The sequence below is a fragment of the Sinocyclocheilus rhinocerous genome, unplaced genomic scaffold (genome assembly GCF_001515625.1).
Source record: "Sinocyclocheilus rhinocerous isolate Xijiao unplaced genomic scaffold, SAMN03320098_v1.1 scaffold50, whole genome shotgun sequence".
Classification (NCBI taxonomy): domain Eukaryota; kingdom Metazoa; phylum Chordata; class Actinopteri; order Cypriniformes; family Cyprinidae; genus Sinocyclocheilus; species Sinocyclocheilus rhinocerous.
In genome coordinates, this window is record NW_015641057.1 from 1086411 (window position 1) to 1110881 (window position 24471).

Genomic DNA, 24471 nt, shown 5'->3' on the forward strand with positions numbered 1-24471 from the left:
TATCATTCTGATGGCGGATTGTAATCCAGAATGGATTATGTGTTTATGAAACACATGTGAATGAAATTAAATTATATTCCAGTTTTAAATGTGCTTCTGATTACAGATAGCCTGGGATTACACAAGATTTGTATTTTAAAGACAACCAGTTCGAAGGGAGCATAATTTGCTTTTTAGGTTAAAAGAATTTCTTAATATGAAATTCGAATGGTATGACAATTAGAGATTATACTGTACAGAAATTGAAATCTACAAGCTAATACACACTATATTCACATAGACACGTAATGCTGATGTTGTTAGCATTAACAATTTGAGAATAAAGTATAACAATAATAATAATTTGCACGGTTTGATGTGATATGAGCTAACCGATCTTTAGATTAAATCACCATTGGTAGCACGATTTATTGTAATGCTTTTTTCCTCAGTTGGTCAGAACAAACGTGGCAGACTTGTTACTTATTGTTCAGATGGCAATATACGGTGAAAATTCTTACTTGGGTCATATATTCCAAAACGTAGACGAGAATCTGTGATTGCGAAGTACAGTGAATATCCACACTGGTTCGGTGACTGGCTGCCACATGTACTCCTCACAACATTAGATTCATCTGCGCTGGAGCCGTGCCGCCGCACAACCCACGCAAGGAAGATAATTCCGCACAGCTGCAATAGCAGGTTTTCAAACAGAGATGGCGACAAAGAGGCAAAACTTACGGACTGCAGCTTTAATGAAATAAAATGTCCTAGTAAGTGTACCTAAAGCGAGTAAACTTAACACACTTAAGTACAGAAAAGTATGAGTGCACTTAAGTAAAGTGCACTGTAATAATGTCACAAATGGTCTTTAAAGTACATATTTAGCTACATTTGTTAACTTACATTCTAAAGCACATGTAATTATTTGTATTAATTACATGTATTAAATATAATTTTAACTGTAATGTGATATTACAGTCAATAATCAAAATTATTTTATATTGCAATTAATGTTAATATAATTTAAAGCTGAAGACTGCGGTCCATAGCCATTTTTGGTTAAAGATTATCCAAAATCAATTTATTAGCAAGTAACCAGCCAGTGTTCAAAACTATCTCTTTACCTTATCCCGATCCACAACGGTAAGCTTGGACTGTGTTCTAATTTAAAGTACACATGAAATCAAAATTAAGTATATTTATTTTGATAGTGAAGAATGCTATTTTTGTGGTGATCCACAAAAAATTCTTCTTCTTCTTCCGTTTTTTGGCGCGTTGCATTCTTTGTATATATCGCCACCTACTTTTGCTGCTGTTGTGCAGTGATGATTTATTTATAGTCAGTTTTTCCCTGTTTTTGCTCTTGACTCTTTCTCGCATATCCATCCATATATTTATATATAATTATTTGATGCTCCATCCCATTCCATCTCCCAAAGTACCACCTGGCGTTGCGTGTTCAGCTCCTCCAGACTGGACAAAAAAAATTAGTTTGCCTTCGTAATCTTTAATCCAAATTTGAAAATGCACCTCCCCGTCGGAAATGACTGGCCTTCTCTGATGACGTCAGTTTGACGGTTTGGGCTTGAGCATAAGCCACGCCCCTCCTAGTGTGCCGCGTGAGCTTCGACACAGCGCGCGAAGGAAAAACCGCGTAGTTAACAAACAGAAATGGCGAGGAGGTGCCTTTTAGGTTGTGGTTCTCCCGAAACCCTTTTCCCAATCCCCAAAATACCTTGGTTGCGGTCACGATGGCTCGGTTTTTTGCACTTCGAGGAAGGGGTAATATCTCCTCCAGACTGGACAAAAAAAATTAGTTTGCCTTCGTAAACTAATTTGAAAATTTGAAAATTGAAAATGCACCTCCCCCTCGGAAATGACTGGCCTTCTCTGATGACGTCAGTTTGACGGTTTGGGCTTGAGCATAAGCCACGCCCCTCCTAGTGTGCCGCGTGAGCTTCGATACAGCGCGCGAAGGAAAAAGCGCGTAGTTAACAAACAGAAATGGCGAGGAGGTGCGTTTTAGGTTGTGGTTCTCCCGAAACCCTTTTCCCAATCCCCAAAATACCCTGGTTGCGGTCACGATGGCTCGGTTTTTTGCACTTCGAGGAAGGGGGGATATCAGAGAGGTCGCGGTTGTGTTCGAAGCATTTCACACGCGAATGCTTCAAGAATTGGACACAACACGAAATGGGGTTTGTGAAATATCTGTCATTAACAGATACGGCTGTCCCATCTGTCTACACCGTTGGTTCCTCACAAAGTTTGAAGGTAAGTGAAACTACCTAGCAACCAAGCTTCTTCAGACGTTAAACATAATACAGGGATGCCAGCAGAAATTCTTGTCATAGTACACACAATAAATTAACCCTTTCATGCATGAATTAGGGCTGCCAACTCTCACGCAATTGACACGTTTCTCACGCCACACATCCATCTTCTCACGCAGTCAAAAGCACCCTCAGTTAAAACTACTAGGATATTGACAAAATAGATTTGGTAAAGGCTCCAGTGCGTATTTGTGTTTGCACTCTGGAAATCGCCAAAAGATTGCATTTACAACGTGTTTTCGTAGCGCTGATCAATGTAGCCAATCACAGACATATCAGTTGATTTCTTGAACACCTGTGATTGGCCATTGCTATCAAGTTAGTCTAAATTCACTTGCCTCTGAACGCCTAATCCTCACACTGTAAATATAATTTCTTAGACATGTTCAAGCAATGCAGACTAATAGATTAATATCAAAATATTTTTTAAATGCGGTTGCAATTATTTATAAAAGTAGCTAATGACTAGTAAATCTTTTCGCAATTCTTTCACTGCACATTGCTATTCTTGTTGTGGTAAAAAAAAAAGTGAATAGTTTTGCAGCACTGCAGCATTTATTTTACATAATTTTATGATAAAAATACAGTATAATAATAATGTCCAGATGTCAGACAAAACTGCTGACAGGTGTTTTATATATATTTTTTGTATTAAAAATATAACATAAATGTTCTTTAACGTTGTGTTTCGTGCAATTGCTTTGGCAAAGTGTCCATCAAACGAACAAAGCGTAATATGGCTTTATCCCCTCATCAAGTCTGTTTGCACTGCTTAAGCACTTAGCGCACGCGATCAGCTCGTGATGCGCTTTTCTGCATCTCCGAGCACTCAGTTCACAAGTGAATGCAGTGAACTCCATTACTGCGAGTTTAGCGCGCATCTGGGAACGCAACGGCCACCAGTTACGCTTTTTCACATCAGCATAATTTTCAACATTTTAATGGGCAAATGGTTACAGTATTACACTAGATTTATAATGAGACGCGTTTGTAAACCTGTTTTCACAGAAGCTGGAGTTTTCCGTCAAAATAAAAGCTCATAGGTTTATCTCTTGCAAGAAAGGACTGAAATTAGCAGATGCACACAAAGAAAATACTGTACAGTATGTTTATTGGAAGAAAAATATAAATATTGCGTTTGGGGTTTAAATGAATGTATTTCAGAAGGGAACTGACTTCAGAGACGTTTCAATGGCATTTTTCTCTCTTATCACTGCTGTTCCATAAGCGCCACCTGCTGTCAGAGAGTGAAATTCAGCCAGCCTGCTGTTTTTTATGCCGGTTTTAGCATAATTTCACAATGCTGAAGTTCTGTTTTTGCTTCAAATGTTGAAATGATAAAATCAAATTTAAATAATAATAAAAAATTGTTCATGCTACATGTCTGTAGCATCTTTGCAGTGTTTGGTTCTAATTTTAAATTGTTTATTATTATTATTATTAAATATGTTTAGTTGTTGTAGTAGCAGTTTCATGAAGGAAAAAATATTTATGGCTGGTAAATTCTCAAATCACCAGAAAATTTTGTTTGTATCATGATTAAAATGGCAGATGTGGCAATAAGTTTTAGGCCCTGCTTGCAAGTGTAGAAATTAGGACAAAAGTATTGTAATTTCCCTACTGTAGAATAAGGTAAAATAGAGCTGCACGATTAATCGTTAAAAGATCGCGATCTCGATTCAGACAACCACACGATCTCATTTCTAAATGACAATGATTCTCCCATGTCTATTAAACCTTTGACAAAGTCTTATCGGATCATTCAAATCTGCGTTCGCACTGCCGCTGACACAGAGAGCAGTTACCATGTTTGGTTAAGAAACCGCTTCACAAACAGTCTTTTCAACTACACAGTATTATTTCTGTCGTACAGTCATTCATATTATCACAGAAATACTGGGATGAAAGTTTATAATTCAGATATAAACATTGATGTCTATGGTAGCGCGACCAAAATAGAGCAAATCCGCATTCTATTGTATTTTGTCACGCCGCTCTCGTCCGGTGTAGAATAGAACCCATTATAATCAGTGATGTTGTCTACACCGGATTCAGTAAACTGATGCCTCGTTCTATTTATGACGTGCTGACAGAAGTTCAAATGATTTTCAACGGTCGCTTTGTCGCATCCTGTTGCGGCACAGACACGGTGTCAGCATAGTTTGTCAGTACATGTCAGACTCATTTTGAATAATAAAGTTTATTGTTAAATTGTTAAATACCCTGCCTCCATTACATAGGCCTATGTTTGTCACATCATTATAAGTATTTGATCACCACATTTGAGTTATCATTGCAAAAAATGTTTATGTATATATATTCTGTTTATTTAGGCTATATACTGTATTCAATATACAGTACCATAGTACTGTTTATTTAGGCTATATACTGTACTATAATATAGCCTACACATAAAGAATATCGGCCGATATATCGGTATCTCTTTTTTTACTCCCTAATATCGGTATCGGCATCGGCCCCCAAAAAACCCATGTCGGTCGGGCTCTAATCACAACTAAAAAAAGGATTGAGACGCCGCTTTCAATCCCATAATGCACCGCGTGAGCGTTTAAGCTCAACTTCCATAGGAATTAATTGAAAACGCTCGCTCCACTGCGCTCACTAAAGACAATAATTAATTGGAATTGTAGACGACACTTTGGGGGTTCGCTAGTTTGTGGTTGGGACATGGTGCTACAACTTAAATGGTTCAAAATGGCTTCCAAATATCTGTCCACTGTAGTGGACACCATGCATGAAAGGGTTAAATAAATTATTTTTGGCGCATGAACACGCCAACACAAAAGCACTAGTTTAGTGCTGAGATTCATCACACAACCCTCTACGCACACCTTGGCAATATAATCGCCATTGGCTAGTAAATTTTTTAGTTTACTCGCCAGACTGATATACTATTTTATACACACACACACACACACACACACACGTTTACTTAGCTATCTAAATGGGGACATTACATAGACTTCTATTGTTTTTATATACAGATAGTTATACACTTCTTAACCTAAACCCACCCCTACCCCTCAAAGAAAACTTTCTGCATTTTTACAATTTACTAGTTTACGGTACGTCAAATACAGGTGCGCTGCGTGCTACATACTGCGCATCCATTGAGTACATGACATGATCCATTGAGCGTATCCAAATAGTGCAGATCGCTTGACGGAGAGTGAAACTCTCAAGCGCTCAGTCAGCGTGTTTATCGAGTGAAAATCTGTGTTGAACGTCTCTCACACACATACTGGCGAGTAAAATCTAAGAATTTATTAGCCAATGGCTAATGTTAGACATAATTTAGTCGCCCAGAGTAAGATTTAGTCGCATATGCGAGTGATTTACTCGCAATGTAGAGGGTTGTCACAAGAATCATCTCTCCCTCTTTACTACTGGTTATATCATTAAGTACAAATGATTGAACATCAGATGGTATGTTGAAGAATACAGTAAAGCTTATTGATCAGTGTTTCAACCGCAGAAATCTCAAGAAAGACAGTCCCCTTAGGAATAATTCTTACTCAGTTTAATTCAAAATTTGGCAGTCCTGTACAGTGATGTATTTTTGCGTTGCACCCATATCATACTGTGATGCAATTCCTTTTATACAGCCCCTAACGAGAGATGTGGCATGTCAATGTGATGCACCATATTTGAAGAGTGTGTCGATCCAAACAATAACACAAAAGCTGAAAAGACGGAGTAAAGGTAAAGTTATAGGCTACTATCTATGTTTATCTTAAAGGGGTGGTTGACTGCTTTTTTTTTTCTTGGCTTGATTGTGTTTATGGGGTACAGTCTAACATGTGTTAATGCTTCATTTTTAATTTAATTTTATGAAGCCCCTCCCTCAGAAATACGCAATGGGCTCAGATTGGTTAGCTGGTCCAGTGTATTGTGATTGGCTCAACCGCCTAGTGCAGTCCAGAAACGTCACGACCCACGCCCCTCACCTCAGTGGCGCTCCGGCGTTATATTGTGAACAATGGCGTTGTCAATATTGCTTATCAATTTGAGCAGAAAGAGACCCAGAGACCATCGTGCAGAACCTGTGCAAGCACAGCTCTTATGGGTTTCAGAATGGTATGTTTTTTTGTTTGTTGTTGTCTCATACTTTTAGATACTCTGTTATTTGTAAATGCTACTGCTTATGTTAGCTTCTAATATACGGTTTTATCCTGATTAAAGCTTTAATACAGCAGAATACATGAAAGCGTTGTAGTATTTTTGTAACAGTAAGAAGTGTTTTCCAGCATGTATTGCTTGCTACCATGGCAACCGTCCATGTTTAACGCTTCTCACTTCTCGTAGCTATGTGAAAAATATCTATTAGGGGTGGGGGGAAAAAATCAATACAGCATAGTATTGCGATATTTTCTGCGGCAATATTGTATCGATACACGGACGCCAAGTATCGATCTTTTATTATACTATTTGGTAGAATAATAAAATCAATTTCTTTACAATCCACTAGATGGTGGTGTTGAGTTTTTTCTGGTGAGGTCAGCTGGGTCACCTTCAGCATGCAGTAAGTTAGTAAAATAAAGATGGCGGCTCTGCGGAAAGTTATCAAGAAAGCCCCGTCCACGTTTAAATCGGATGTATGGACTTACTTCGGATTTGTAAACGAGGGGATGTAAGTAGGGATGTACCGAATTTTCGGCATCCGAAAATTATCAGCCGAAAATGCAAGCCGAAAATATAGGCTACATATAATAATGATAATAATAATTAATAATATATATGGCGCGCCCCGTCCGGCAGTGTTCAGCGCGCATGTTTCACTCTCCTCGTCACTGCGCGGTTTGTCGCTCCGCTCAATATTCCGATCTATGAATGTGCGTTCCGCTCGTGCTCACCGGAAAAACAAAGTCTGCTCAAATAACGCGCTGACAGGAAATTTCTATGCCGTATACTTGCTCCTGTTTGCAGTAGCGCTACTGTGCTGTAACATGCTGTAGGCAAGTTCAGCTGTACTGGGCAACGCTGGTAAAATGATGCTACCTTCAGTGACGCTATGCTCTGCTCATATGCTCTGATAATAATAGCTTTGTAGGACTATACATTATTTGGATAATTAGTCCAAAAAAAACAACTTATATCTGATTCTGTTACATAGAAGTGAATAAAAATAATATATTGATATTTAATATTAAGGTAACACTTTTCAATAAGGTTCCATTAGTTAATGTTAGTTAATGTATTAACTATCATGAACGAACAATGAACAATACATTTATTACAGTATTTATTAATCTTTAGCGGCACCGTCTCTGTCCGGCGCGGGTGAAATTATTATAATGCTGAAGGTGAGGTACTCACCTTCATATTTCTTCATTAAATAACTTATAAAGTAATTTGAAAACCTTGTGTGAGACGTAATTTCACAAACAGCGTGAGTGAATCACTGCGCGCGCTCTCTCTTTCTCTCTCAAAATACGCAAATGGCTTCAAATCACCACACATCGCGTCTATCTATAAGCGAGCTGCACGCTGCACAGCTGACACAAGAATTGTCACTTGCACTATCGAGGCAGTGTCACATCGTCACTAAAGTTTATAAATTGCATTACTTTTTAATTCTTGCCAGTGTTTAACCATTCAGCGCTCGCATGCTTTCCTGGAGACCGTGCGCTCATGCACACTCACAGCACACACACATAATGCCAGGTTCACATTACTCCGTTTGCAGTGCGAATGTGGTGCGTATTTTTTCAGCGCTCATGTTAACGGATTAATAAAGCGTGCACACGGTTGCGGTCCGGCAGTGTGTTCAGGAGCGGTGCGTCTGCAGCATTGCAGAGATCTTTTCCGCACCGAGTCTATTTTTGCTTTGCTGCAAGCGCTGAATTAAAGTAACAGCGCATTGTTTGCGGTAAATATGAACATGGATTGACACGAAAATGTAGTAATTACACCATAAATGCATATTATTAAAGTCTCCTGTGTTGGGCCCAATCCCAATTCTCTTCTGTTTCGCGCATTCACGTGAAGGGTGTCTCAATTCTCTTTTGGTTGGAGGGGTAGGGGTAGAGGAAGGGCCCAGATAGCCCTTCAAACGAAGATTTTTCGGGACCACACTTCAAACGAAGGGGTATGAATTATCTCAACGTAAACCGGCTTCAGCGGCAACATGGCTGCCCGAGCGAACAAAGACACATAAATGTAAGCATTTTTGGCATTAATAAAGATTTTAACGAAAAGTGCTGCAATGGCGATCCTGCGCGCAATTCTCAAAACGCCCACAAGATGGCGGCGTTTATCGGTGAATCCGATATTACAAAACCGTTATCCGATTATGGTAAAATGCTTAAATATCAGGAAAAATATCGGTAAATCGATATATCGGTCGATCTCTAATTCCCACCCCTACTGTCTATAAACAAAGTATATGTGTGGAACACAGTTCATTGATGGAGCTGATGATATGAATCGGGTGCGAGAGAGAGATGCAGAGCAGGGGGACGCGAGGAACAGGATTAAGAAGCACTGCTTTAGAACAGTGACTATGTTTACATGGACATCAGTAATCTAATTATTTACCTTATTCTGAATAAGACAATATTATGATTAAGGTGTTTACATGAGTTGCTTTTAAAATATTCCTTTCATGTTCCCGTTTTACATGTTATAGTACATAGATCGATTAATGGCACGTCATTATGTCACCAAGCGACACATCCCCTCCAGAATTTCACATAAACATAGTTCATTTTTAATTTACTGAAAGCTTCAAGTGCAGTTAATTATTTGTCATGCTGTGCAAACAGACGACAGCGCTGTTGAAGCCATGCTCTTTTGTTTGACCACTGCCGTGTGTGTATCCTGTCGCAAAATGCGCTGAAAAGTCCTACATGACGGTAATAATGTGATGAAGGTGTTTACATGTCTATTCTGCACTTCAGTAATGCGACTAAAATAGGAATTTAATACAATTTAGGGTGTTTTAAACAAGTGAATCTTGTTAAAAGTTACATGCGGTGGTCGTGCTGGAGCTTTTCCTGAGCATCAACCACATCAACCCGGTGAGTGAACAATATAAAAGCGGCTTCGCGAGACTAATGATGAGCAAATACAACAGAGAGAGAATTAAATTCAGCGCTTTTATTTCCAACATGTGCTCATTCATGGCTGCATATTATTTAATTCAGGCAAAGTTACGTCTTTATTGGGACAGGACTTGACGGATTATTTTACGTGACTCCGTGAGTGATGATGCCATGTACAGTTTTGGGTGTTTCATTTTTAATTTACTGAAAGCTTCAAGTGCAGTTAATTATTTGTCATGCTGTGCAAACAGACGACAGCGCTGTTGAAGCCATGCTCTTTTGTTTGACCACTGCCGTGTGTGTATCCTGTCGCAAAATGCGCTGAAAAGTCCTACACGACGGTAATAATGTGATTAAAGGGATACTCAACCCCAAAATGAAAATTGTCACTAATCACTTAGCCCCATGTCGTTCCAAACCCGTAAAAGCTTCGTTCGTCTTCAGAACACAATTTAAGATATTTTGGATGAAAACCGGGAGGCTTGTGACTGTCCGATTGACTGCTAAGTTCAACCGTAACGTTATGAAGCGACGAGAATACTTTATGTACGCGAAGAAAACAAAAATAACGACTTCTATTCAACAATTCGTCTCCTCTGTGTCTCTCTGCATCACTGTAGCGCAATGACAGCGCTACAGGATATTATTTTGGAAAATATCCGCTGAATGCAAGCAGCGTACGCTATTCTGTGTCAGCCGCGCTGTTTTCGTTCAAATCAAAGCGTAAATACACGTAGAAAACGTTTCCTTGTGTCGCAAGGCTTGTGACTGTCCGATTGACTGCTAAGTTCAACCGTAACGTTATGAAGCGACGAGAATACTTTATGTACGCGAAGAAAACAAAAATAACGACTTCTATTCAACAATTCGTCTCCTCTGTGTCTCTCTGCATCACTGTAGCGCAATGACAGCGCTACAGGATATTATTTTGGAAAATATCCGCTGAATGCAAGCAGCGTACGCTATTCTGTGTCAGCCGCGCTGTTTTCGTTCAAATCAAAGCGTAAATACACGTAGAAAACGTTTACTTGTGTCGAGGCTGACACAGAAGTTTTGTCGTAGTAGTTTTGACGGCATGGCAACAACTCTTCTTCTCTAAAGCAGCGCAACATGGCCTTGCCCCCTTTGTTCCATGTTCCTGGGGGGCGGGGTTTATGTAAATTTCAGGGTTTGTGATGTCACCGACCCGTGAAGAAGCTTGTTGTAGTCCCTTCCAGCTGTTTTTGTAGGCATTAAACTGCCATAATTTTAAAGGACAATATCTCCGTTTGCATTAAACTTTGTGTTGTAAATTTTTAGATATTGTTTATGCTCAAGCAGCAACATTACACACTAACTAACGTTAAAAAAGTGAAATCACAATCAGCCACCGCTTTAATTACATTAGCTGGGAATGGTTTTCTTGTGTTGTGTTTCATGGGTTTGATTGTCATATGTGTGTTGAAAATTTTAGCGATTCAGGTGAAGCCTTTTGGACACTCTGTTGGCATCTCTTGTTCCGAGAGTGTTGGCACAAGTCTTGAACCTCGGTATTTAACATCAACACCAATTAAAAGGCCACAAATTGAAGACACCACAATCAATGACAGCTCAACATGCACCTCAAAGCAATTGTCAGATGTCAACTATGAGCCTGATAACACTCAAGAAGGCAGTGAAAAGTAAGTCTAGTTTTACATATGCATACACAGGGTAGATGTCAGGGCTTCTAGGGGAGGTTTGAGATGATCAAAAAAGATCCCTCATTAGAAAGTAGGATATGACTTGGCAAGCTATATCTGTTTGTCCAGGGTTTGCCAACCACTCTACAAAGCCAGGAAATAAATGGGGCGAATTCCAAACGGAAGTGAGCATCCCTATGCCCTACTCCCTTCAAAGGGCAGAGCCCTTGACTTGTGTTCTTTGCAGGGTGTAGGGCATTACTGTCTCGTATAAGCGTTTGGAACTCCCTTGGCAAAGGGAATGACTGACCAAATGTTACCTTGACAATGCTGCGCGTGCGTGCAGCATTCAGCGCTCCACCAGTTGTTGCAAACATATATTTCTTCTCCTTATTTTATTCAAATACTGTCTAATTGTGTCTTATTTACTGTTAAACTTTTTCAAACTAAACTTGCTTACATGTTTAAAGTGTTTTAAGTGAACATATTTCACTTAATGTTTTACTACATGTTTTAAGTGAACATATTTCTATAACTGACGAAAAATATTTTGTATTACATTAAAATATGAAGACAAATTTAATTAGCCTATTCTACTTATGTTTGTATGTGAATTCGAAATCAACCCCAACTGTGCTTTAAAATACATCGCAAGATATCCTAACCGAAGATCACATGATCACAAACGAAAATCACTTTCGTGATGTGACCGTCGCATGTTCCCTTCACTAACGGACTTCCGGAAGGGCACTTCGTCAAGGGATTCAGTTGTTCACTTTCATTTGGAACGTCCCTACAAATGGCGTCCCCTTCCCGAAGTGCCCTTCAAGGGCGCAAAAAAGCCGTTTGGAATTCGCCTATGGTAAATGAAGACCATTTGCTACAGCTATTTCAGAAGTGTACAACATGCCACCATACTTGCAGTTGACAATTTTGTAAATGGGACATTTGTATCTATCACACAGGTGATGATAATTGTAGCAATGACAAATTGGTACAAACTATTTTTTTTTAAATTTCATTATTTATTTGGTATTGTCCATATAGATTTTATTGTTTCAATTTTGCATAGGTCTGTTCACAGTGCCTCCACAAAACACAGTGGAACAGCCAGCCATTCATCTGAAATACACCAGCTGGAAATCTGCATTTGTCGGCGGCAGTAGCCTTTAGTGGCACATCTTACATACAGATCCACAAGGTTTGTCTTTTGTCAAAATGATCTATAAACAGGAATTTTCAAGGTTATTTCTGCTGATGTCATGTAATATTTTCCAGGTCCTGTCAGCTCTCTGTCTGGAATGCATTTGTCATCAAAAGGTCTTTCTCCAGCCAACAATCTTGTGGCACTGGAGGTTTAAACAAAATACAATTTTGGAGAGGGTAAGGTGTTCTGGAAATGCTGTTGTCTTGGATGGTGACATGAGAGCTGATTCAACAGGTTTGTTAATTTTGCATGAAAAGTAACTTTCAGTTTCATTTAGTCATTCAAACCAAATAGTATGCATTCTAAATGTCGGCAAACATTGGATTAAAATGTTGTACAATGTGACAAGCTTGCTTAAAGGGATAGTTCACACAAAAATAAAAATTGTCATTAATTACTCACCCTCATGTCGTTCAAACCTCTAAGAACTTCAGAACTTAGAACTTCATCTTCAGAACATAAATGAAGATATTTCTGATGAAATCCGAGAGTATTCTTACCCTCCATAGACAGCAACACAACTGAAATGTTCCCAGACCCAGAAACTTAGCATGGACATCGATAAAATAGTCCATGTGACATGAGTTGTTCAACCGTAATTTTATGAAGCTATGAGAATACTTTTTGTGTGCAAAGAAAACAAAAAAATAACGACCTTACAATTCTTCTCCTCATCCCGTCTGCTGCAGCATATTTTACTCTGTAGTGTTACTAATTTACTCTAATATAAATGTTATGTAATGTAATAACACAGTGTTTCAAATGTTTAAATTTTTAATTATGGTTTTGCAGTCATACAGTTTTAACTATCTTCAGTCCTACTCTGCTGCTGCGTCATTTATAGCCTGGTTAATAACATGATACTCATTCTGCACTTTTGTCACAAACCTGCCTAACCTCCCTACAACACAGTCTTTCAGAACCAGCGTCCATGCTCTGGCAGTAGCCACAGGAGCACCCGAATGAGAGGCATAGTGATGTTTAGACAGTTTAACTTGATAAATTAAAGTTGTTGATTGATCATGGGAAGCAAGTCAGTTATCTGCCAGCAGAGCTGGGTGGTAACTGATTACATGTAATCTGAAATACGTAATCAGATTCCAAATATTAAGTACTTAAGTAATTAGATTAAATTACATTTTAAAATACTCGTAATCAGACTACAGTTACTTTTTTTATGGATTACATGATTACATATTTACACCAGTGGTTCTCAAAAATGTCCTGGAGGACCCCTAGCCCTGCACATTTTGTATGTGTCCTTTATCTAACACACCTGATTCAACTCATCAGCTTTTTTGTAGAGACTGCAAGACATGAATTGAGTGTGTCTGATAAGGGAGACATACAAAATGTGCAGGGCTAGGGGTCCTCCAGGACAGGTTTGAGAACCCCTGATTTACACAATAGCAACAAAATATTCATAATTTTATTGTTCCAATTAGTTCGCAGTAGAAAAAAAACAAGCCACGCCCTCTATTTTTCTTATTCAATATTCCGTTTCTCTCGGAAGTATGTCACAATATGGAAGTAAAGTTGCTCGCAACTTCCGGTTTACGTGGACTGGTACTGGTAGGTTTCTGTGGGAAATGAGAGCCTGTCGCTGTTCGTCTTTGCGTCATAACGTCATGTCTGTATACCTAAAGAAGGAGTCCCGGCTAATAGCCTATATCGCATGTGAGGAAGCTGCAGGTGTCGGATCATTTATAGACTTTTTTTCACAGCAGCTGGAATAATTAAATTAAATCATTTTGATGGCGGATTGTAATGGATTTGTATGGAAAGGTCCATACAAGAATCATCAATGATAACTGGAGAGTCACCAGTAGTCTACAGGTAATGCTAATGCACACTATATACACATAGTCAGGCAATGCTGATATTGTTAACATTAACAATTTGAGAACAAAGTATAACAATAATAATATTTTGTACGGTTTGCTGTGATATGAGCTAAGCGATTGTTAGATTTAATCAACAGTGGTAGCGTGAAGTATTGCAATGCTTTTCTTCTTAGTTGGTCAGAATAAAAGTAAGTGGCAGACTCGCTTGTTCAGATGACATTTTCTGGTGAAAATTCTTATTTGGGTCATACTTCCAAGACGTAAAATCTGAAGTGCAGTATCCACACCGACCGACCGACTGACTGACAGCCACACATACACCTCAAAACATTATAGATTAATCTGCGCTGAGGAGCTGTGCTGATGCACAACTCACATAAAGATGATAATTCCACAAATAACTGCAATTGCAGGTTTCAAAAGCAAAACTTACGGACTGCAGCTTTAAATGAATTGCATCTTTATCATTACGTTTTACTACAAATATATTTAAATTCATAATAAACAAGTTTCAATAGAAATTACATAATTTATGTGGTGTTAACCATAAATACTTGTCAGTATGTACACTGTGTGGCGGGAGGAGCAAACGACAGACACAGTGGGTGGCCTCAGGCCTCGCAGAGGCTTTTATTGAACAGAAATTCATGAGTTCACACTTATATATAATAAACAGAGTAAAGGTTATGCGTATTTGGCGTGCTGTCCGAGGGGAGGGCTCCGAGCTCGGAATTTTGGCCCAATCCCAGAGTACCCCCCCTACAGGTTAGGACAGGAATAGTTGTAAGTGCGGAGAAGGGGTGGCGGAGGGATTCTGGAAAAACTGTCAAGGAACAGAGGTGAGTCTGCTGTGTATATATACACACCTCTCATCTTGTTAATTGGGTTGATTACTGATCGTGCTCTCGTGTTAATTATCTGAATGTGCTCCTCCCGAACTTTAATAAAACACCATTAAAACAAAATGTCCAAGGGGAAGGCGTGTCCAAAATAAACGGGATCTGGTGTCCTCGTTGTGCTGGGGGAATTGTAAAGGAATTGCAGTGTTCAGACAGGAGGGGTCCAGGTAAGAGGTGGGGTCCGGCTGCCCTGCGCCTCACCATGTGCCGCCAGCCCCAGCTGTTACTGCGCCCCTCCTCTCTCACACACCCACTGCTGTCACTGATGGGATTCTGGTGAAGGGTGCCGATGATAATTAGGGGGAAGCAGACCTTCTCTTACAACTGATTAAGGTATACAGCTGAACATACTGACAAGCATTTATGTAACTGTTACAGGACTTAAAGCATAGTGTAACTCCTTTTTGAAATATTACTTACCTGGTCATACTTATTTGGCGAGTTAATTATTCAAGTTAACATTCAAAGTGATAAAGAATTGCTAAAATGAGAGGTTTAATCTCTAGAACTAAAACCGGAATGGTTATTATTTACAGATTATTATGTTTTCTTATTAAAACAACACATTTTTGTGAATTTTCACAATCCGTCTTTTTTAATGTGGCTCACAGGTGTAATGTGTTTATGGAGGAATCACAGCAGTGGGAGGATCCTCTTGGACCAGAGCAGCTTTAGCAGGAACCTCTGGGAGCAGGGAGGAGCTCTGGGACTGAAGCAGCCTTGAACACCAGCTCTGGCTGAAGCTACGACCGCAAACACTGGGACGGCCTTGACTGGAACTACTTTGCTGTTCTTTCCTATCATGAGAGGAACCTTTGTAGTGGACAGGACGGGCGTCAGTGTGACCCGGTCAATCATGTCAGAAACCTCTTCTGGGGTTGCAACAGCAGCAGGAACCTTCAGGCTGAACAAGAAGCTCTGGAAAGGTACCCTGTGGAGTGACCTCTGTGGTGCCTGTGACTCTGATCTCTCTGACCTCAGCAGATTCTGGAGCAGCAGCATTCACATTGTTTTCGGAAGTGGCCCTGATTTCTTTGGGACTCATTTGTCCGTGGCAGGAACTTTTGGATCAGACACAACCGAGGCCTGCCAGCCCCGCAAGACGCTAAAGCTGGAGAGATGGAGGGGTCACCTGTCTCAGTCCTCCAGACGCAAGACTGACCCTCTTCACCACGACCTACAGGACCTGAAACACAATGAGAAATTGTACAAATTACACAAACATACTTCATAATGTATAAAAATACATCTGACATCTGTGTAGTGTATATGGATTGACTATATAAACAGTTGCAGCAGGGATTCTGATCACATCAAATCAACACACAATGAGAAATTATACAAATTACACAAACATACTTCATAATGTATAAAAATACATCTGACATCTGTGTAGTGTATATGGATTGACTATATAACAGTTGCAGCAGGGATTCTGATCACATCAAATCAACAAAAAGACAAAAACAAATCATAGACTTAGACTTAGACTTACCTTGAACCAGTCATGGGAGAGCATCTCCTCCAGATGAACCCTCTGCTCCGGGTTGCTCTTTAGGCAACCGGGAATAAAACGGCAGCATTCTGTGCAGAAAAATTAGAGAAATTTCTGATCATTTCCTTCAACTTCACACCTGCTTTCTAAACTCTGAGAGATTCCTGCATTATCCATAAGGCCATTATTTATAAAGCCTCTGTTTTGCATGATTAACATTAAGAATGGCAATGTTGTTCTTTGTTGTATTGACTTTCTTACCATCTGAGAAGCTGGGCTCGATCCAGACATCAGTGTCTATCAGTATTATATCACTGCTGTATGGATAACGGTTGGTCATCTCATCATGGTAAACAGCAGCCTTGATTGGCCTTGACTGTCAAAGTCACCTCTAGAGGAACTGGACTGGGATGGTCAGGCTAGAGGAAAGATTGCTTTAGGATAGTCAGATGGAAGCAGTTTCTCAAATAAGGATTTAGCTCAGTCTGTTTGTCTATTGAAATATCTGTACCTTGTGTTTTACATGAATTTAAGATCTTATAAATTGCAAACCGTAAATGAGAGATGACAGAGATAGCACAGTGCTTGCACTACTTACAAGGCTGAGGTACGGCTTGTTTTCTGTCTTCGCTGTGAATTTCACAGCCACCTGAAGGCCGTCCTCACAGCGGGTCCCTTCAAAGACAGCCTCCTTCCCCAACTTCTCGCCAATGGCATACGTCCAGCAAATGAGGTCTATTGCAAGATAAATAATTGTAGTTACTAGTTATTTTATTTAAGTTCACACTGCAGGACTAAATGAACTGCAAAAAACGGCAAATGGTAATTTAAAACAAAAAAACCTAAAAGAAATGTTTACATGTACATTATTTAAAGCATACATCTTCTTTAACAGATACACACCTAAAATAATAAATTATAAGGAGAGGTTGTTACAGAAGACGTCCTGCAGAGAAGTCTGATCTAAAGACAGCAATATCAACCAAAAGCTTGCTTAAATCAACTAATATCAATAAAACATTGCATACTCTGTTATTTTTTTCATTAAGGGGAAGTTCTGGTTACTTGAAATAGTTTTGAAACCTTTTTCAAACTTAAAACATTTATCACATATAGTGGAAAACGTATTTATTTGCATTTGTATAATGTGATGGTGATGTGTGTCAATGATTAATAGACCTTTTGATGTTCATGTTGATGTATCATCAGTACAGCTCCTGGATGGAGACACACCAGTGTCCTGCTTCTCCTCACTCTGCTCACTCTGAGCTTTGGTGGATTTGTGGGGAGAGAAACAACAGAAGAAAGAAGCAAACCTCCGAAACCTGCTTTTTCTGCCTCGTCGTCTTGGTCTCGTCTCCTCTCCTCATCACCAATAGCCACAGGCGTCTGTCTCTTCAGGAGAGGATGGAGCTCGTGTGGTCGGTGGGTTGTCAGTGTTGTCCCTCCGCTTTCTCTCCACGAGAGTCCCATAATAAGCACGATAAAACGCTATCAACAACTGTAAACTCACGGTAAACTGTTTATAACACACTCTTTACTCGCCGCGAAGTGAGCAGCTGAGTCTCGCGCTTTATATATTCCCGCGGCACCTTCTGAATTCCTCTGTGATATATCAGCGCTCAAACAACAGATTCTGTGGTCAAATGTTTTTATTTGGAATTTCAGCCTTTGTGACAACTTCACAACTAGTATGAACACAACTTGGCTCATTTGGGTTTTTTCCAGTTATTTCAAATCATATTCAGGTCTGAATTTTCGTGTTTAGTCTCTATTGGCTCATTAAGATAATTTAATTCATCTGAAGTGGTTGTGTTTTTTCTCACAGCCACATGAGGGCGCAAGACATCGCTTTCATCATAAAAATGAATGCGTTTCATCCTTCCAGCCTACACTTCAGAAAATACTTACTTTACAGGCTAGTTCTTTGGCCCAAAACACTGCGAAATGTACTAGAATTTCATTTCCCCCTCACGGTAAAATAATATTAATACAAAATATTAAATTCAGTCTGGATTTTTTTTTTTTTTTGTGGGCATTTCTGCTGTTCCTCATAACCATAGGCCTAAATAGTCATCTGCGTCACAGAAAAGACCTAAATAATTACAAGGGGATTCTGGCAATAAAGTTTACATCATATAGACAGTTTGTTTACTGTACTGAACCAAACAATTTGAGCAGATTAATTTGTATTTTTAAGCAACACCAATGACAGAACTGAACTGGAAGTGAACAACTGGGCCCTGGTTTATAAGGTGCCTTCGTTCATGGTTAAGATTTCTGTTTCTCGAAACTATGGCCACTCTGGCAAAGTTCAGGAAACCTGAAAAAAAGTGTCAAAGAACACAATCTTTCCTTCGTTTGTTTTAACATTTTGCTGCGAATGATAACGTTAAGGCAACCGTGCCCTTGTTTTTCATATTTGGTAATACAGCATCTCCAGACACTGTGAAATCGGTTTCCTCCACTAGATGGCAGCATTTCAAAACAATCAAGCTGGTTTAATAGGATAACGTTGTTACACGATTATTTCCTAAATAATTAAATGACGTGATGATAATAAACACCAAAACCTCGATTCATCTGTCCATCTAATTCTGCTTTGTTCAGAGGAAGGCGATAAGGACATTTGCATCAATACGTAATGAAACTGACCAATAAGTTCATGAGCACATCGATGGTCGATCATCAACTGTAATCGTATTTCTAACAGCAGCTAATGTTTTTAAACGAGTTTGTGTTCTCATCCGCATCAGCTGCGAGTTGTCTCTGAATAGATTATTTATAAATGTGCCATGTGATATTATTATAATCCTTTTTATTTAGTACATCACTTTAAGGAAAGGAAAGGGAAAATCAACCACACAGTGTAAACCACACATAATCATGCCATTAACATGTGGGATATAGATCTAATTATAGAATCTGAATTGGAGTTCAAATGTGTAACAGCACTAGAGAAAACGCTCCTATTTGTCATTCTTTTCTAATGTAACACCACTTTATATGATCAGCATAACGGTTAAAAGTTTAGCTGTATGAACTTCACAAAACCAGATGATTCATGTTATCCAGCATGATGTTTCAGGTCATTTATTACTAATAATAATGCTAATACTATTAAGGAAAATGATTACAATTCTACCATATAAACACAAGGAGGAGATGATTTAAGAGAGAATTTCATTGTTTACTATTAGAAGTAACATAAAATACAACACACATTACCGGTCAAAAGTCTGGAATTATTATGATTTTTAAATGTTCTTATAAGAAGTATTTCGCTCTCACCAAGGATGCATTTATTTAATCAATAAGACAATAAAAGCAGTAATATTGTGAAATATAAAATGTCAATTATTCCTGTGACGGAAAAGCTGAGTTTTCAGCATCATTACCGAAAACAGTTGTGCTGCTTAATATTTTTGTGGAAAGCATTATAATTAAAAGGTTGGGGTAATTAAGATTATAAAAAAAAGAAAAAAAAAAAAAAAGAATACTTCTATTGAACAAGGATGCATTACACTGATAAAAAGTGACAATAGAGACATTTATAATGTTACAATATATTTCTGTCTAAAATGAATGCTGTTATTCAAAGAGTCAAAAGCATTAAGCAGACTACAGTGTTCAATATTGATAATAATAATAATAAATGTTTCTTGAGCAGCAAATCAGCATATTAGAATGATTTCTGAAGGATCACGTGACACTGAAGACTGGAGTAATGATGCTGAAAATATAGCTTGTATCAGGAATAAGTTCAGTTTTACAATATATTCAAATAGAACACATTAAATTGTAATAATAATTCACAGCATTTCTGTTTTACTGTACTTTTGATCAAATTGGTGTGCATAAGTGACTTAAAAAAAAAAAAAAAAAGAGTACTACCTCTTGACCGGCAACATCTAAACGGTCCCTTATTTGATAAATGACTTATGACAGTTAGTTTTGTGTGATTCCTCACAAGATAATATTGTAAACTGTATGCATACTGCATTTTGGACATAATTAGGCCTGTATGAGACTGGAGCTGTGTTACTTTACTACTAATGGACTACTAGTTGACTTCTACAGCACCATCTGTCAAATCACTCAAAACAGTTGCTATTGTTGTGAGGTCAAGAGGAAGGCTTATGTTAATTCACGTAGTTGTGTTAAAATCAGTGGTCGGGCAACTGCAAGTCGTCTATTCTACAAATCTATATTGGCAAAATAGTGTGCGATTACGCAAAGATACACTGAGATTACTGCGAATACAGCACCCATAATCAAAGTCTCTATTGACAGAATACGAGCCGTTCTTTTCCAGCGAGGAGAGGAGCCAACGCCGCTCACTGGACGTCCAGTCGGGCGGCTCTCCCACATTCTGCGGCAGTGACTCAGCATTGGCATGAGGTTAAACTCGGCTCTCCGCTTGGACAGCGTCAAAGTGTCTATGCCAGCGGTGGGACCGGCATCACTGATGCGCCAGGCAGTTGTGCGGCGTGCACTCTTCCTGCTCCTCCAGCTCGGGGCACGGCGTGCCGCTGTTGGCGGGTTTGAGCAGGATGTAACGGGTGCGATGGCGCAGGCCGCCGCGAGAGCACGGCCCCAGACACAGGCCCCAAGACGACCACATCGACACCTCGCAGTCCAGTGGCGTTTCTGCAAGACATGCAGGCGTCATGAGGATCGCTAGCCAAAAAAGCTGTCTGGAAGCAGTCCGTCAAGAGATTATGTTTATGTGCATGTTTATGCATGGTCAATTAAAGAAAAACAGACCACTGGTGTACTTGGGCTGTAGGGCTGAGTGGCTCCGATGTCCCAAATAATTGAACAAATGTGTATTTTATTTTATAGTAGGTTAGTGGGTCAATATATAATTTAGGGTATACAGTTCATGTCCATTGATAACAATGATATTTTTTTCTTAAGAAATATATTATGATATCCATTAAGAGAATTTATACTACAATCTCACACACATATTTTGCACCCCGTTTTTCAGTTTGGCTTAAATTTCAGTTTTTGCAATGTCTGCTTTTTGAATGGAGTTTGAAATAATAAATTAAAATGTTGAAGTCTATATTATCTGTTTTAAACCTTAGAAAAAATATATTGAGTTGAGATTTTCATTTTCTTTCAAATATTTGATTTTACTTGTTTTTTGTTGAAATATTTATGGGGAATGTCCTTTTAATTTTTTTTTTTACATTTTATCTCAAATGACCTATTGTCAAGGAGTATATTAATTGTCTGTCAACTACAGTATCTCACAGAAGTGAGTACACCCCTCACATTTTTGTAAATATTTTATTATATTTTGTGCATAGTTATGGTTTGCAATATTTTTTATGATTGTAATTTAAATAAATATTAAAATTTGAGGTTAATCTAATCAAGAAAACAACATTTGGTTGGCCAAACAAAGCCTGCTTCCGAGTCAAAATGGTGAAAGTGTCAACTGTTACCGGTCAATCCGTACTATTTGTCTGTAACATAGCTGACAATCCCAAAACATCTTTTTCTTTGTAATATCAAAATTATGTTTAATGATTAAGCTTGGCAACTAGCAGATAAGTTACACTTATAAAATATATAAACTAAAACCAATAGGTGTTTTATAGAGAAAGCATATTGTTTTTATAATTTTTAAAATGCATCTATATTTAATGTACTCTAAATTATAGAATGACTCCTATGCATTCAGTTTGAAAGTCCCAATTTATGTGTGATACTAGCAACGTGTCATGGAAATTGTAGTAATAAATGCAAAGAAATGCAAGTTAGTGGAACAACACATGCTTAAATTTTTGTGGAAGCAAATAAAAAGTGTTTACCACATGTGGTGTGCATTAGGGTTCATCAAGTTTCAACTGTTTACTTCCCCCCAAAAAACGCTGCAACACGTGAAATCGTGCACAATGCTGCAGTAAACCAAAACATCTATATTTTTGGATTTACCAGCCAAATGAAATGTGCAACAGTGAAAATGGAGGCTTACGATGAAGAGACAGAATACTCTGGACTGAATGTGTAAAACGTGTATGCAGGTCTACCTGAGAATCTGTTGGGTTTGCTTGTGTCAGGCAGGATGTGATTGGACACTCGGTTCTGTTGACGGACAGGTGTGCGGCCCTGTCGCTTCACCCAAACGGTGGCCAGAGGCGGGAGTTCGGTTAGCCGAGGGTAATAGAAAGAATTTGCCGGGTGGTTTGGCTTCTGAGAGGTGATCTGAATGAGAATAAAACAGATATTGATGCAGTAGAGTGGTGATCTGCATCAGCCAAAATACTGCCAAAATGTAAGACATAGATTTCTAAATGTAAACTTTTTCAAAATAAAATCTATAAAACAAAATGTATATGAAATTCATATGTAAACCATTTCCTGAATCAACTTGGAATCAGTACTCCCTTCGTAAAGGAAAACCTGAAAATGTCTGGGAAAATATAAAATTATGATTTCTAGGCAAAAGCTGATCAAATTCTCAGTAGTTCACCGAAAAAAAATGAAACTTCATCATTTACTTTACTTTTGGAAACCCATATTATTACTTAAAAGTTAGTTCTTTATAGCATAATGTCTAACCTGCTCCATTTATTTATTTTTTTGTCTATTTTGAGCATGACAGCTCCTGGTCCCCCATCCACTATCATATGGAAGAGAGCAGTGTGAACATTCTTCAAAATTTCTCCTTTTGTGTTCCATATTGACTTGAAAGAACATGAGGGTGAGAAAAACATTCATTTTTGGGTAAACTATCCTTTTAAAAGTCGTGGAAATTTCTATAGTGAATACATTGGTAACACTTTAGATTAGGGAACACATTCATTATTAATTAAGAGTTTTGCCTCAATAAACTCCTAATTTGTTGATTATTAATAGTTCGTAAGGTAATTAAGTTTAGGTATGGGTTTGAATTAAGGGATCTAAGATATGGCCATGCAGAAAAAGGCATTAATATGTGCGTTAAAATAACTAATAAACAGCCGAAATGCTAGTAATATGCATGCTAATAAACGACTAGTTAATAGCGAGAACTGGTCCTTAAAATAAAGTGTTACCAATACATTTATGTAAGACGAATTGAACTAGATTCAAATCTCAAAGAATTTTTGTCTTATTACAGACATTGGTACCTGACAAAATGTTAATCTTACCTACAATCTCTGTTAAAAAGCTTATCCCGTCACCATGAACAAAAAAAGTAAAGCCATGAAAATGCATTGGTCGAAAATGCCAGAACCTTCTACAATTACTTCTTAAAATCATATCATTTTAAGTGAACAAGCAACATTTGAATGGTCCTCTCACTGTGAATAATGTACTCTAATTAAAAGGTTTAGTCTGTAAGATTTTTTCATGTTTTTGAAAGGCATTTCTTAGTCTCATCAAGGCATGCAATCAGTAAAAAAATAGTAAAATATTTTAAATGATTCAACTAACACTTTTCTATTTTAATATATTTTAAAATGCAATTTATCCCTGTGATCAAAGCTGAATTTTCAGCATCATTACTCCAGTCTTCAGTGTCACATGATCCAGAAATCATTCTAATATGCTAAACACTAAATATGTCTTTACTGTCACTTGCGATCAATTTAATGTGTCCTTGCTGAATAAAAGCATTCATTTCTTCTTACAGACCCCAAACTTTTACACGGTAGTGCATAGCTGAATCATGGGAAGCGTATCTTACCATGGTGATATTTTCTGGGGGTGTTGTTGGAAAGTTTGGTGAGGAGAAAGTGAAGCCGCTATCTGTGCCAGCATCAAATGGGTGCAAGTCAAAGGTCACTTCCTGTTTCCACTGCCCACCCTCACACAGGTTCAGACTGTCCACCCCCACAAACCAGTCTGGACTGGGGATCACTTTCACTATCAGAGACAGCTGTGAGAGAAAACACAACATGATCAGTCATTATCAACGCTGATTTAGCCAATGGCACTGTACTTGCTTTTTCCAGCATGCTCTGCTAACATAATTGGCTTCATAAGTCT

The 24471-nt window shown here is 38.5% G+C and overlaps 2 protein-coding genes across 2 annotated transcripts in view; one reads left to right on the plus strand and one right to left on the minus strand.

Annotated features, from left to right (window-relative positions):
• The first annotated feature begins 1947 nt into the window (after nt 1-1947).
• On the plus strand, nt 1948-15643 carry LOC107754469 (uncharacterized). The gene is made up of 5 exons (XM_016570926.1): nt 1948-2253; nt 5939-6035; nt 10830-11037; nt 12110-12238; nt 15599-15643. The coding sequence occupies exons 1-4, from the start codon at nt 1987-1989 to the stop codon at nt 12201-12203; spliced, it is 666 nt and encodes a 221-aa protein (XP_016426412.1). The 5' UTR covers nt 1948-1986; the 3' UTR covers nt 12204-12238; nt 15599-15643.
• A 4696-nt stretch (nt 15644-20339) lies between these two features.
• The window catches only part of LOC107754475 (spondin-2-like), a 31647-nt gene continuing 27515 nt past the window's right edge, over nt 20340-24471 (minus strand). The window contains exon 6 of the mRNA XM_016570933.1: nt 20340-21132. Within this exon, the coding sequence (XP_016426419.1) occupies nt 20945-21132 (188 nt within the window). The 3' untranslated portion in view covers nt 20340-20944. The remainder of the gene's footprint in view (nt 21133-24471) is intronic.

What these genes read in the sequence shown, in the direction of transcription:
- LOC107754469 (XM_016570926.1), top strand. Translation starts at nt 1,987, where the DNA reads ATGGCGAGGAGGTGCGTTTTAGGTTGTGGTTCTCCCGAAACCCTTTTC. An exon ending in GCTGAAAAGACGGAGTAAAG is followed by an intron (nt 6,036 to 10,829) that starts GTAAAGTTATAG and finishes TGAAAATTTTAG; the next exon opens with CGATTCAGGTGAAGCCTTTT. An exon ending in ACTCAAGAAGGCAGTGAAAA is followed by an intron (nt 11,038 to 12,109) that starts GTAAGTCTAGTT and finishes AATTTTGCATAG; the next exon opens with GTCTGTTCACAGTGCCTCCA.